Below are 14,270 nucleotides of genomic sequence, written 5' to 3' on the forward strand. Positions count from 1 at the left end.
CCGCCGGGATCGGGGCCTGCGCGGTCCCATTGAGTGGACGCAGGGGCCAGGGTCAGTATTCACCTTTAATTCACATCACAGCAGTCAGGGGAGGGGGTGGGGGAGACCGAGTGGCAGGTATTTACATCTAAAATTCACGTTACTTGCTGGGTTTAGAACATGCTACCACATATATACAGTGAAATACCTCTTGGGACACAAGTACAAATTTTTTTAACTTTGCTCTCTGGTACAGGTAAGATCATTTTTAAATCACTTTTTAAACATAAATACACAAAAGCAATGGTTAGAAGTTTTCTTATTTTAAATAAGCACAGGATATCAGAGGTTAAAAACACATTTATAGGGCTGAATACCAATGGGACATAACACTCTATACATTTTTTGCTCAAATTCCTGTACAAATACACAGCATTCAAATAGGTTATTTACAAATATGCTTGCAAGAATGAAAATCTGTTTTTCACAATCTATTCAGAGTATTCTCATCTCTGGCCTCCCATTTCCCCGCAGACCGGCTGGTTCTCCCAACAAGAGAGATTTGGAATTTGTCCTTTTCATCCGTTAGGGAAAATGGAGAGGGGGAACCAACCCCGCTCAGCACGCAGGACGCAAGGCTGAACCAACGCACACTTCCTGCCCTACCCCGCCCCCTAGACCGCCCGCCCTGCACCACCAGGTGGAGAAGGGACATGTTCCTATGTGACCACTGCCCTGTCCAGGGACTAAGGTTCAGAACTTCCTAAAATGTACAGATGCCTTCCCACCTAAGTCAAATCCAAAGCGAGCCCCTGACCCTCTAACACTGGTGAACACCAGATGGTCCAGGCCTGCCTTCCGAGGTGGGGCTGCCATGACTGATCCACTCTGCCTGGATCAGTCTGCTGACTCAGTCGTCCTTAGTACCAGAAAGGACCCCCTCTGGCGATAAACACCCCAGATGCCCTTCATCTTTCCTAGTGGGCTGCTTACTGCATCCCTGTTATTCACCCCGCTGGCATTTGTTGACAAGAGGACAACACGCTGACCACGGTCTTGTTTGGAAAGGAGCTGTGAGGAAGGGACGGGTCTAGGGCCTAGTCACAGAGACCAGTCACAGGTCGCTGGAAGAGGAACTAGGGAAGAGGACCCCTGCTCGGCAAGGAGAAGGCAGCCTGTGACCACCAAAGATGTGAACTCAAGCAAATGAAAGAAAAAACTTTGCCTGTAGACTTTTTTTTTCTAAGTAACTTAGAAGCACCCTGGTAAAACACTATTGCCACCCAAACTGTCCCCGCAAATAATAAACCAAGAAGAAAATCAGTGCCCTGACCTGAAAACTTTCCTATAAAGACCACTGCGCTCTGCCCAGCAGACTGGGGAGGCTGGAGAAACCACCCTTCTGCCCACCTTGAACCCTGAGTGGTGGTCCCCATGGGCCTGGAGCCAAGCCCTGCTCTGGGCCACTTGGGAAAGGGTCATTTAACCTCTGTGGCTCTCTACTTCCAAAAGGAGAAGCTCCGTCCCACCCTCTTTACCCAGGAGCTTGCTGAACCTGACCACAAGTCCTCAGGGCCTGGAAGCCTGGCTGGGCAGCCAGCCCCACTGCTCAGAGGTAGTGCTGAAAATCCCTGATTCAGGAGCAGGGTGGTGGGCATTTTGGTCATTCTGACGGCTCGGTGGGGCTTCGGGCCCCTGCCACATCCCAGGCTCACTCCTACACCAGCTTGCCTCTCAAAACACATGGCCCCTGGGCCCCAGAGAAGAAGGTGGCTAGGGTCCCTCTGGCTCCACACTCCCAACCCAAGCCCCGGTGGGCAGAGACCACCCCTTTGCAGATCCCTTCATGGGGGGCTCCTGCAGGGCATGAGGTGTATTGAGAGAAGGGAGCAACTGTTCAGAAATCAAAGCAATGGAGGGAAAACTCCAGGGTAGGGTAGGAGGCAGGGCTGACCCTGGAAGCCTGGCAGCATGCCCCAGGGGGGCAGCATGGCCAGGCCACAGGTCACATGCCTGAGCCAGCAAGTTGGCCCAGCCAGCTCCTCAGCCACACACTCCCAGACTGGTAAGTGGGTAGCATTTGTGCAAAACGGCTTGTAGCCCCCTTGTCCGCCTGTGCCGTGTAGCCCACGTGGTCCTTGCAACCCTGGAATCCAACCACGAGCTCTTCTGTCCACACAGCAAAGGAAGAGGGCCCTAGTGCAATCCCATTCGTGCCTCTCTGCCCTGGGGCGAAGGCCTGGGCTCCTGCCCCTCTCCCCCTGCCGGGCCTGTAGCGTGGCCGAGCTCTTCTCCCTGTCATGTCCTCTCACAGAGCCACGTGGGCTGGAACTGTAGGGCGATGAGGCATCGACTGCACAATGGAAGGAAGGAAACCCATTGAAATGGAAATGTAGAAAATGAAATAAAAAGAGAAGCCACAACCCTTCATGCTGCTGCGGCCTCTGTACATGGCAACACACGAGTTCACGGCAGTTGCACGCAGACTGGGGTGGTTCTCTCCTGAGCACCAGGCCTCTGCCCCAGAGCACTTGCTTCTTAGGCCTGGCGTGGTGGCCGGCAAGCTGCTCACCCAGGGTGCTTGGCCACCTCCCACCGTCACTGCTCAGCTCGGCCATGCTCCCAGGCCATGCGGGCCTGATCCTCCTTGGTGCTCCCGGGAGGCATGGAGGCCTTGCGGTGCAGGCCCCGTGGCCTGCCGGCCTCTTCTCGCAGCAGCACGCCCTCATCGTGCTCCAGGGCTGGCAGGCGGGGGTGGTGGGGTTTGGGTGGCAGTGCAGGCGGGTCCATGGTGTCCTGAGGGATGACGCATCCCGGGGCTGAGTGGCTTCGGCATGGCTGGGCCTTGATGGAGTCCAGGACAGCAGACTCGGAGAGGCTGTAGTGGACAGGGAGGTAGGGCGGCTCAAGGTCGTCCTCAGCATTCCAGGCCTGGCTCGGCATGGAGTCCATGGTGTCGGTTCGAGGTGGAACCTCTGAAGAGTGCCCAAAGTTACTCTCGCTCAAGGAGGACACGCCACTGCTGGCGCTGCCGGACAATGTCGAGTTGCTTCCATCCAGGCCCGACTGGGGGCTTGTTGGGGAGGCTGGGATAGGGTGGAGGGGAGACTGCACAAGAAAGGGTGGGCATGTTAGAAGTCCTGTTCCCAGATGTGCTGACTGGCCACCAGGTGACATGCCAAAAGCCTGTTATTAACAGGCCAAAGTAACCCTTAACAGCAGCAAGTCCCAGGCCCCTGCCCCCAGCAAGCCTCTGGAGCCCCCCAGTCACCTGCACTTCTGGGGGCCCAAAACAGCCCTGCCGTGACTGTGTGGCACTTGTGCCCCCTGCAGGCAGGCCCCAGACTGCCTGTGTGGTTCTGGGCACTGACGAGGGTGGAGGTCAGGCCGCCCTAGTGGGCCGTGGATGGAGGAATTTACCCCACTGCTCAAGTCAGTGGATGGAAGCAGTCTTTTCCAAAGTGCAGAAAAATTAACTCACTGCATTTTTCTTAAAGCTTTGGTGCCCGATGCCTTTTGCTTTTGAGTGGACTCCAGGCTGGAATGCTCTACGACCCACCCCAGGGATGTTTCTCTGCCTCTAACTGTGGTGTTGACCCCTTGTGGGGTGGGCAGAGCCACCTGGCTTCCCCCTGTGTGGCGCCCTCAGTCCCCCACTCCCACTGTAGTGTTCAGGACACAGTGGTTTCCTGTGTCCCAGGTGTGGCTCTGGCCTCCACCAGCTCCGGCCAGGCTGGGCTCTCGGCGAGAAGCTAGGGGCTTGGTTCTCACTGCAGCCCCAGGGGTGGTTTATCTCGCAGGCCGGTGGGCTGCCACTTCCAGACATTACCTTGCGCAGGGTCCGGGCAGGGAGGGCCGGGGGTGCATCGCCCAGGGGGTGGTGGAAGGCGTCAAAGTGCAGGGAGTAATGACCTGCAAAGGGAAAGAACCAGAGCCTCAGTGGGCCCCTCTGGGGCCGCACGCCAGCACACCTAGCTAGGCAGAGGTGGGAAGAGTCTCCTAGGGACCTCTTGCCATTGAAGGCCACCGGAAAGCCTGCTTTCACTGTAGTTCTGCAAGACACAGGCTGCTGGAGTAAAAGATAGCCCCGCCACACAAGAGGTCCAGGTCGAGCACGTGGGAGCCAGTGGAACGGGCCGCAGGCAGCGGCAGCAATCTGGCCAGGACCGGGTGAGAGCAGGCGGGTGAGCATGAGGCCTGCGCTGTCGGTTCCGTGTCTTCAGCCTCTGGGGTCAGGAGGGCCTCGCTGAGTTCGCCTGCTGTGCTCAGGACCCTCCCTGAGCCCACAGCCCAGCGGGAGCCTTGCCGTGGCAGGAACGTCTCCTTGGCTGAGTCAGCTCCGAGAAAGGCCCGTCTTCTCAGCCTGGGGGCTGTTGCTCTCGCCCCAAGCGGAGTCTGAGACCAGGGACTATCTGGGGGCCCGCTGGACATCTTCTTACCATGCAGCAGGCTTCGGGGAGGCACCGGGGGAGCTGGGATGTGGCCCATGTGGGCAGACAGGAAGGGCCGGGCCTCTCGGGCTCCACTATCCAGGCTCCAGCTGCTGGGGGCTGCTGGCACCGCTGAAGGGCGGAAACAGATGGCATGAAGGGGGGTTACTTCTTGAGCGACCCTCCGGGAGAAGCCCAACTAGCCGATGGCTTCTTCAGGTGTGCCCTCTGTACCCAGCACACGTGGGAGCCAGCCCTGGGACAAAAATGCTGGCCAAGCAAGACACTGGCCCACAGGGTCAGAAGCTGCTTCGGAGGGCAACAGAGTTCTGTTGGAAGGTCACAGAGCAGGCAGATGAGCCCAGACAAGCAGAGGAGAGTGCAGGGCTCTCCTACCACCTGGCCAACAGCCAGGGGGACAGCAGGGAGCAGGCAGCGACAGCCACCCTCTAGAGCTGGCGCACACCAGGGAGTGGGCAGGAGCTGCCCCACAGATGGCCGAGAGGGAGGCTGTGCGACCCATGGTGCTTTGGGGCATGTAGAGGCCGGGTGCCGGCACCCACCTGCCATGAATGCAGGGAGAGTGGGCCATGGACAAAGGGAAACACAGTGCCAACCCACGCTAAGGAAGGAGTCCAGTGCCAGAATACCAGCCTCTCGGCCCTGGATGGGTGAGGGGCTGTGCAGGAGAGGACGGGGGAGGAGTGGCTGGATCCTGGGGTGGGAGGTGCCACTCCGCAGGAGCAGCAACTCTCCTGGCCAGCTCCTTCTGGAGGCACTCACACCACCGATGAGCAACGTGCCCTTTCTGTGATGGAGCCAGGCAGACAGGCTCCCTTTTGGGCCTTGAGTGGCAGAGAAGCAGCTCAAATCCAGGGCCCTGCAACTGGCTTGTTCTGGGCCAATCATGGCTGCAGTGAGCCTGAGGACGCTGAGGTTGGGTCTTCCAGCTGCAGGTACAGAGTTGGGGTGCCTGGGCATCCCGGACCAGAGAGGCTCTGGAAGAAGGAGCTGGAGTCTGACCTTCAAGGAGGATGAGGCCACAAGGCGGGGCCCACGTGGTTCAGAGGTGAGGTGGTGACACCCATCCTCTCTCTCCTTGCTGGCCAGGACCTGGCACAGGCTTGTCGCAGGACACAGACTGGAGCCCCACTATCCATGCAGCCTCTGCACTAGGCAGGGCCGCCGGGGCACTCAGGAGAGTGGAAGGCTGGTGGCTGGAGGGGCCGTGGCAGTGGCCGGGTGGGCTGGCACTCAGCTGGTGCCTGAAGGGAGGAAGGAATTCGGAACCTGATGAGCATCAGGTGTATTTGAGCGGGAAGCCACCTCGCCCGAGAGCAGGACAGGCCCAGCCCCGTGCAGGCTCTCCATAGGGTGTGGCGTGAGCTCATGGCCTCGGCACTGCGGCTCCCTTTGCCCAAGAGGAGCTGTGTCTCCGTAAAACACTACCAAATCTCAGGGAATTGGGAGCTTGTAGGTGGGGCAGGGCAGCTTCCCCAGTGATGTTCTGACAGCCTGAGATCTCAGGTGCACCTCTAGGCCCTGGAAGGGTTGTGTAGCGGCAGTTCACTCACAAGGGCCCAAAGGCCCTCATGGGCAGGAAGGCTATGGGGAAAAAAGCCATCAAGGCCACAAGTGTTCACAAAGAGTGCCTGACACAGCCACTCCATGCGAGCCAGACGGCAGCTCACCCTGCCACTGACGGCGGGGAGCAGGAGGCTGACTGCCTGCTGCCATGCAGCTCAAGCACGCTGGGGCTGGTGGGGAATCTAGGATGAGGGGCTGATCCCAGAGGAGCAGCAGTCCCCACTGCATCCTGGCCATCTCTCCCGCTGTGTATTAACAACGGCCCAGCACTGGCCTGAGGTCCCCAGTGCACAGCTCACAGCCCTGAGGCAGGCTTGCCTGGTCTGGGAGTCACTGCCTGGCAAAGAGAGGAACCTACAAATGAAGTGGAGTCCCTGTAGGACTCAGGGTCTGATGGCAAGGGACCACTGACCAGCAGGTTCAGGTCCTGCCCTGGAGGACCCAAGACTTAGGAAGTTCTTGCTCCAGCCTGTGTGCCCACTAGGCAGATGTCTACTCTTCTGCTCGCTAAGAGGCAGCCCCGTGGCATGGACGTGCTTGCTGTGGGCTGGCCTCTGCTCAGAGACAACCCTCTTTCCATGCCATCCCCCGCAGCGGCGCGCCTGGCTCCCTGTTGCAGCGTGGTCTGCAGCCTGCTGCTCCTCTGTGCTTGGCTGCCTTAGGCTCCTGGTCTGGCCACCAGCACCCATGTGACTCTGAGCCCATCTGTGCTCTTGGCTAGTTCTGAGATTGCTTCACATCTCAGGTGAAGAAAAGCCATGGTGGATTCTGGCCCTTCAGACCAAAAGGGCACTCTGTTTGGGGCACAGGTGCAGGGGTCCAGGTAGGCAGCGCGCTCTGGGGATGTGCAGCTTTGAGACTAGGAAGGCATCTTCATTCAGAATCTCCGAGGCCTTTGTGGCTGAGCACATGGACCGATGCTTACCAGGCACTGAGGTCATGTCCTCTGTGATGAAAAGGGGGGACAATGACAGTGGAGACAGCAGACATCACTTGGTGGGGAGATGTGATGGCAATGTGACAACAGCTATGGTGGGACACGCCTGTGCTCCTGGGGCGTGTGTGTGCCCTGAGCGCCAGCACAGGGAGGAGAGGGGCCGCCACAGGACCAGGCGGCCCACCCAGTCCCCGCGAAGGTGCTGCTCTGGAGTCAGCTAAGGTCTCCATGGCTGGGGCTGTGGGCCAGGGTCTCACGGGCCTGGCTCTCCCATCAGCTTGCTAGCGCAGAGCCCAGGTTCAAACCCCACGGTCTGAGCAGCCTCTTCTGTGGGCTGCCTGGTCTCACGGTGTAGGTGATGGGTCTGCAGTGTATAAGGTGGACTCGGCAGATGCTGCAGGGGGACTGACCCCCTCCGGGCCCCCAGGGCTCCCCACGGACAGGACTGACTTTGGGAATTCACTTCACCATGGCCTGCGCTTCCTATACTTTGTGGGGCTTGCTTGGCTGCAGGCCTGTTCCGAGCAACCAGGAGAGGCCCCAGGGAGTCCAAGTTGGGAGGGAGCAAAGGGACCCCAGGCAGAACCTGCCGAGTCCTGGGGCCGCTGGGAGGAGCCCAGGGGAGTGGCCCCCCCAGCGTGCACACGGCACCCGTGTTTCCGTGCGGTCGGCTCGGGAGGGTGGGCCCTGAGGGGGAAGAGAGGAAGACTAACAGGACCCACACCCTGGCAGCCAGCCAGACGTGGGTTGAGCAGCAAGCAGAGGAACTGGTCAGGGCTGGGCCCACAGACAGGCCTGGGTGCTGGAGTGTGGCTCCGCCTCTGCCGGCTGGTGCTCAGGGACCAGGGTCAGGCCCTCAGCATGGGGATATATATGGGGGTGGCTGGCCTGCAGGCAGGGGAACAATACCTTTCTCAGCCACAGACAGGTTGGGGTCGCTGCAGGGTTTGCAGGCCCCCACTGCTTGCTGGAACAGGGCCCGCTGGAAATTTGGCAGCTGAGGGAAAGAGAAAAACATTAGAGTGTGAAAATCGGCTACACCTCCGGGGCAGCATCGCAAGTCACAGGAGCCAGGGCACTCTAAGGCCAGGAGCGGTTCACGGAGGCCAGCTGCAGGAAGCCTCCGCAGGTCTGCTCTGAGGGCTGCCCGCCGTGTGCGGCGTTCCAGGTGCCACCCTCCGTATCTGCCTGGCCTCCCGCTGTCTCGTGCAGGAAAGGCACAGGCACCTGGGACTCACAGGGAGACGCCTGGCAGAAAAGATCCAGGGGTGCCCCTCCCTCCCTAGCCCTGGGACGTTCAGCCTCCTGGACACCCCCAGCCCCACCTCCAGGCCCCTGGCAGTGCCGAGGGTGGCCAGAGGGCAGCACTTCAGCCTGGAGGTGCAGCCGGGACCCACTGCTCCCCCGACCTGGCGGGGCTGACCAGGCACAGGGCGGTGCCGTGACAGACTCCTGGCACTTTGGACTAGGTGACTGTTGTGTGGAGATGACTTCTGGGGACTCTGATAGGAGGGTGGGCAGATGAGACGGGAAGGAGTGAATCCCTGAAGCTCCTTATTCAGGACCCCTGGGAGGGTATCTTCAGAGCTGGGCAAACGGTATAGATAGTCCCTGCAGAGGCTCCGGTGGGTGGAGAGGCAGACAAGGGAGGCAGTTTGCCCCAACGGGGATGCCCGTTCCACACACATGCAGGAAGACCATCGTCCAGGCCCATGCACACAACTCCCTCCCTTCTTGGGACAGGGAAGAACCAATTTCCTTTGCTAGACACTTTAGGGCCAAGGAGTCTAGGAGGGGCCATAGGACAGAGAGCCACCCAAGCAATGGTGGCTCCAACTTCACTGCCACCCCACCCACAGCTGCACTCCCTCCGGATTGTGGCCCTCAGATTCACTGTGGGCACAGCCGGGGACCAAGCAGCCTCCCGGGGTCTCCGGCAGAAGGAGGGAGGCGCGCAGTACAATGCAGAGGGCCTAGCAGGTGCAGTGAGGGAAGCCAGGGCCAGCAGAGTGTGGTCAGAATGCCGGGTCTCTACCTGTCCATTCTCCAGGATGGCCGCTGGGTACATGGCGCTGCTTGGGCGGTCCCGGTGTGTGGGCAGCAGCAGCATTTCCCGGGCATGTCGGTGCTTATCTGGCAGAGAGGGAGAGCCTGTAACCAAGTGAGAACAATCACGCACAGATGACAAGCCACAGACAGAGGGCCCAGCAGGCAGGCGCCCTCGGGGCAGGGGACCCAGGGCTGGCGCCCTCTGCAGCTGGGGTGTGGGGCACAGCGAGCACCGGGGGACTGGGGCAGAGCCTGTGGCTGGACGCTGTCCCAGCTGAGGCAGGCACACCACGGACCCTGGCAGGGCCCCCACAAGCCCAGAGGTGGCCTGTGAGCAGAGATGAGGACTGGACTTGGCCCTGGGGGCCTCCTGGGCCCAGCACTTTGGGAGGTGGATGTGGCCTGGGTGCTGGGCACCTTCATGGGGGTACAGGCCAGCTTGCAACAAGGCTATTGCCCAGAGCAGAGACACTCATAACACAGCGGCACAGTTTTTACCTGACACATCGTCTCCACACACTTACCTTTTTAGACACTGCTGGCCCTGTTCTCAGCTGGCCCCCTATCACCACCCCTTCCCAGAGGCTCCTCCCTTCCGCATTCTAGGCCCCCAGCACCTGACCTCTGCCCTCTGTGCTCCAGCCTCAGAGCCAGGCTGGCTGGGCGCCCTGGGCCCTGCACCCGGGTGGCTCTGCAGGGTTTCTCGCTCTGACACCTGCCCTTCGGTGACCTGGGGTCACGGAGCTAGTCTGGGAGCCGTGGGACTGTAACCCAGGCTCCTGAGCTGTCTTGGTTCACGCTTCTCCCATGTAAGGCCCCTCCCTACAGTGACCTCCTCTGGCCTGAGGTGTTTTTGAGGGGTCATACCATGCCAGACATGGTGTGGCGCAGTCCCCACTGAGGTAGGCCATAGCTACAGCCCAGGGACCTGTCCCCACGGTCCTTGAGGGGGGCCTTCCCTGTGGGTGGCTGGTCTGGAAAGCCCTCTACTTGTCCCCTGGCAGCCTCTGGCTGGCTCATGTGGTTGAAGGCCCTCTCTATGACGTGCTCTCAGCAGAGCCAGAGAGCTGAGGGCAGCCCTGGGTGCCACCTGGGTGGGGAGCCTGCCATGCAGGGCCTCAGTGTCCCTGAAGTCCCAGGGCCTTCACCTGAGTGAGAGGCACTCAGAAGCACTGTCAGGGCACAAGGAGAAATGGTCTGTAGCTGCCTTGCCCGGGGAGTCCTTGAGAAATTCCTGTTGGACTCATTTTAGCCCTTGAAGATGAGGCTTAAACGCCTTGAAGAAGTCAGTGTGATGAAAACCGGTAATGCAATTAACTCATGTAAACTTCCACAGCTGTCTGAGCGTGCCTGCAGAGCCCCAGGCTGGCTTTGAGACCTAGTCCTAAGAATGTCCTTCATCGATAGGGGGATGAATAATAAAGCATGCTTTTTTGAAAAACAAAACAAAACAAAAACTAGGCCTGAATTACTACTATTTGATTTTTTTTCTGATTTCAACGTTCTCTTTTAGAACTTGTGCTTGAGGCAGCCTCAGGAAATGGCTGAGTAAAGGCCAATGTAAAGAGCTCTGAAGGCCACTGATTCCTATAGGGCCCTTCCAGCTTGGACCCGTGGGAGCTCCCTGACCCTGGCCGGCCTCAGCTCTGGACGGGGTCTGGCACTTGGAGTGTGAACACAGACTCAGGGCCTTCCAGCCAACTGAGTCCTTCGCACTCCCTAACACCCACCCCACCCGGGCACGCAGCGGGCATGCGGCACACCGCCTTGCTCAGGTTGGCCATGGTGTCGGACCTCACAGAGCTCACAGTCTGGCTCAGGCCAGCATCGTATCTGTACTCGAATTATCCTGACATGTGTCAGGGGCTGCAATGGAGGAACGGCAGCCTACAGCCCTGCTCCACTGAGGATCGGTGCCCGTATCTGGAGGCCTATCTGATGCTACGAAAAAGGGGTGCTCTGTGCCCTTAATATCCAACTCTCCCATTTCACTTCTCTCCCATTACCCCCACCCTGGGCCGCTAAGCCCCTGGTAGGAGCAGTCATGGCTGCTTTCATGAGAACACTTACACACCACAGGAGCCTCTGCGTCACAGGGCTTTTGACCGACCTGAGCTGTGGTCTGGTAAGCTCGGGGGGTGGGGGGGCAGAGTCCCCGTGGGGCTCAGTCACCAGGAGCCTCCTGGATTGCGATCCCGGGTTTCCCAGCCCTGCCGTCTCCCACCACCAGGGGGCACTGCCGACCTACATGCACTCTGGCTGCGCTGCAGGCCTTCCACCTCAAGGCGCTGGGCAGCAGGGACCACCGCAGTGTGTCCGCCGCAAGGCCAGTCAGTGTGGCGGGGCAGTGACTCCAGCGCGAAGGCCTCTCCAGAACACCGCCCCCCGAGCGCTTCCTTCAGCACCCCACACTCAAGTGCCAGCAGAGCGACTGCCCTGCTCCTGTGTGGCCAGCTCATCCTCTCTGCACGTGCAGCCTTTATCTGAAAACATGGGTCTCCCAACAATGTTTGTCTCCTCTCTGTTCTCTCTCAGGGCCACACAGCGGGCCTGACGCGAGTTGGGCGCACGGTTCTCTCAGGCGGACCTGCAGAGCCAGCCCGGGAGGCACTAGATCCGAGCTGCCTCAGCTCGCTTCCAGGCCGCTGCAAATGCCCCCCGTCTAGGAGGTCGGGGAACCAGACTCCACTGCGACAACTAGCATAGGAACGGGAAAAAGATGCTGGTGTCCAACAGAGTAAGAAATCAAAGGGTGCTGGCAGTGTGAGCAGCCTCCTACGAGGCCTCTTTCTTGAGTGTGCCTGTCCCAACGGAGCCAAGCTGTGCCGGTCGGGGTCACTGCTCAGAGTAACATTCCCAGGGTCGGGATCAGCCTTCAAAGCTCATTTTCATACTGTCATCACATTTGATTCCTCAAGACAAGACTCCGTTTGCCTTGATTCTGATCTTTATTCTTGCAGACACTTCAGGGGAAGAGCCCCGAGCTCTCCTAGGCGGGGAGCCCTGGGGCGAGGGGGCTGTGGGGCTGCCTCCCGGGCGGCAGCAGAGCTGGGCCCCTGCTCAGAGCGGGCTCGTCCTAAAAGGCAGAGTCCAGTGCTGAGAGCACCGGGGAGCACTCCCTGAGGCCCGGGGCGACGCTCAACACACAGCCACAGATGAGCCGAGGACAAGCAGGGCCCGGGAGGCCCCCTCTGCCCCCTCTGCCAGCAGCGCCCTGCCACCCTTACCTCGGGCACTGGACGGGGCAGAGGTGATCATCTGGGATGGTGCTGAGTGGGTGGAACTCAAGCTGGAGGAAGAAGGGCTTGCCTGGGACGAGGACAGAACAGAGACGTTGGTGACCGAGCCCTGGTATCTGGGGCCGGGGTACGCGAGCTGCAGAGGGAGAGAACCGGCAGGGTAGAGGCCTCCCTGGGCCGGGCCGGGCGGGCCTGGAGGGGCCTTCCTGTGCCCCGGGGAGCCGGGCCCTGATGGGGGTGCTGAGGGTGGCCCACACTGCTATGGGTCGCCCCTAGTACGGTGCCCGAGGAGGGAACTCCAGGCAGGAGGGCAGCTGGCGGGGCATCACTGCCCCGGGGCCCCCAGGGGCCGCCGGGACCGCCGCTGGACCTCCCCCTGGGGGAGCGCGGCCTGCAGGCTGTGGCAGGGGCAGCGGGGAGGCAGGCCGTCCGCCGCAGCCCAGCGGGCACGTGCTGGTACCTGCACGTGGTGGTACGGGTCCTCGGGAGCCTCGCCGATGGCGCCGCCCCCCAGCAGCACTGCGTTTCCCGCTTCGCTAGACGCGTGTGAGGACAGAGAGGAGGAGGAGTGGCGGCCTGTGCCCATCAAGGTCGCGGGGCTGTGGACGAAGGCGGGGGCAGTGGGGGTCAGGCCGCTGCAGGGGAGCCCCGCCAGGGGCGGGCGGCAGGTGAGGGCCGGCGACCGGCGCCCCCACCGGGAGTAAAGGACCTGCGGGCACTCGGCCTGGGGACCCCGGCCGTCACTCAGGGGAGACGGACGAGGCGCTAGGTCAGGGCAAGGACCCAGGCCCGCCCCTGCTGGGATCCGCTCTCAGGCCCAGTGTCTTCTTGTGTGGGGAGGCCACTGACACCGCTGCTGTGGGCCACCCCCTGCGGCCCCCCACGTGGGGGCCAGCGCCGGGCAGCTCCTCGCCTGCTCGCCCCTGCTCGCCGAGTGCCCGTTCCATGCTGCCGGCCACCCCCACAGGGGAGCACATCCAAGAGAGGGCCCCCTCCCTGGCCTGCCTTCCTGCCCTGGAGGCTTTGGTATCTGTGGTCGAGCCCGGGCAGACCAGGGCTCCTGAGTTCAGAGCAGCCGCACCTGACATCCCCAGCACCATGCTGCTCTCGTCCTAAGACCGACTGGTGATCCCTGCTCCCCTCGGGATCAGGTGCAAAGACTTGAATGAACAAGGCCTCTTCAGAGCTGGTCCTGGGCTGCCCTCGGGTCCCGGAACCCTGCCCTCCAGCCGCTTTGCTCTGCCTGTAGGCGGCCTGCCCACCTTGGAGCCCTTTGCCTAGATCCTGCTCTGTCAGCTCCCTTCTGCCTTGAAACCTCTGGCTCACCCTTCAGGACCTACCCCAACGCCTGTCGCCTGGATGACCGGAGGTAGCGTGGGCCCTGTGGGGGGCTCTGACCTCTGACACCCAGACTCACCTCTGCGGAGGGGCCCCTCCCCAGCACCAAGGCCGTACCTGTGCCGGTGGGCCATCTTCATGCTCTCGGGGCTCATGGGGCCGTGGGAGGCAAGGACATTCCCCCGTGGGGTGCTGGTGCCTGAACATGCTGGACTGAGCTTGTCCAAACCCGGAAACTCCTGTTGAGAAAGGGTGCGCCTCGTCAGACAGCGAAAGCAAGTAAGGGAGGCTGAGAGGGGCGTGCAGGCTGGTGGCAGAAGCAAAAGGCTCTCATGCTGTTGGCTGAGCCCGAAAGGCTGGCTTTCTGAAGGCAACAACATCCTCATGGCTAAGACACCCTCTGTGCTCTGGAGCCCAACCCTGAGGCCCTGAGGTGGCGGGTAGCCCCACCAAGAGAACAATCTGGAATGAGCTGAAGCGGGTCTGAGCGCACAGGGTGTGCTCAGAGGTGTCGCCGCTTCAGAGCCAGTAGAACAGTGGGAAGCAGGGGGAGGCGATTACCAGGCTCAGTCAGTGGGCGCCTCTTACGTAAAGGTAAAAGGTTGGGGTTGGGTTTTATCGGGTTGCAAAATGGCCCAGCTCTTAGTGACCTGGGCTCTGTTGTCTGGCACAGTCTATGGGGAGATGGGCACAAAGTCCAGATGTAAGTAA

The 14,270-nt window shown here is 60.8% G+C and overlaps 1 protein-coding gene across 7 annotated transcripts in view; it reads right to left on the bottom strand.

Moving 5' to 3' along the window:
* Positions 1 to 51: 51 nt before the first annotated feature.
* The window catches only part of DOCK3 (dedicator of cytokinesis 3), a 347,773-nt gene continuing 333,554 nt past the window's right edge, over positions 52 to 14,270 (bottom strand). For 4 of the 7 annotated variants that reach the window (XM_057487070.1, XM_057487065.1, XM_057487062.1 and 1 more), the window contains 8 exons: positions 13,677 to 13,798; positions 12,682 to 12,820; positions 12,210 to 12,357; positions 8,969 to 9,084; positions 7,843 to 7,930; positions 4,419 to 4,541; positions 3,809 to 3,891; positions 52 to 3,087 (listed from right to left, as the gene is read on the bottom strand). In XM_057487070.1, coding sequence (XP_057343053.1) covers positions 2,578 to 3,087; positions 3,809 to 3,891; positions 4,419 to 4,541; positions 7,843 to 7,930; positions 8,969 to 9,084; positions 12,210 to 12,357; positions 12,682 to 12,820; positions 13,677 to 13,798 — 1,329 coding nt within the window. In that variant the 3' untranslated portion in view covers positions 52 to 2,577. The remainder of the gene's footprint in view (positions 3,088 to 3,808; positions 3,892 to 4,418; positions 4,542 to 7,842; positions 7,931 to 8,968; positions 9,085 to 12,209; positions 12,358 to 12,681; positions 12,821 to 13,676; positions 13,799 to 14,270) is intronic. The other 3 variants (XM_057487078.1, XM_057487059.1, XM_057487083.1) reach the window with 3 other exon arrangements.

Source organism: Manis pentadactyla, chromosome 1, assembly GCF_030020395.1.
Source record: "Manis pentadactyla isolate mManPen7 chromosome 1, mManPen7.hap1, whole genome shotgun sequence".
NCBI classification, from domain to species: domain Eukaryota; kingdom Metazoa; phylum Chordata; class Mammalia; order Pholidota; family Manidae; genus Manis; species Manis pentadactyla.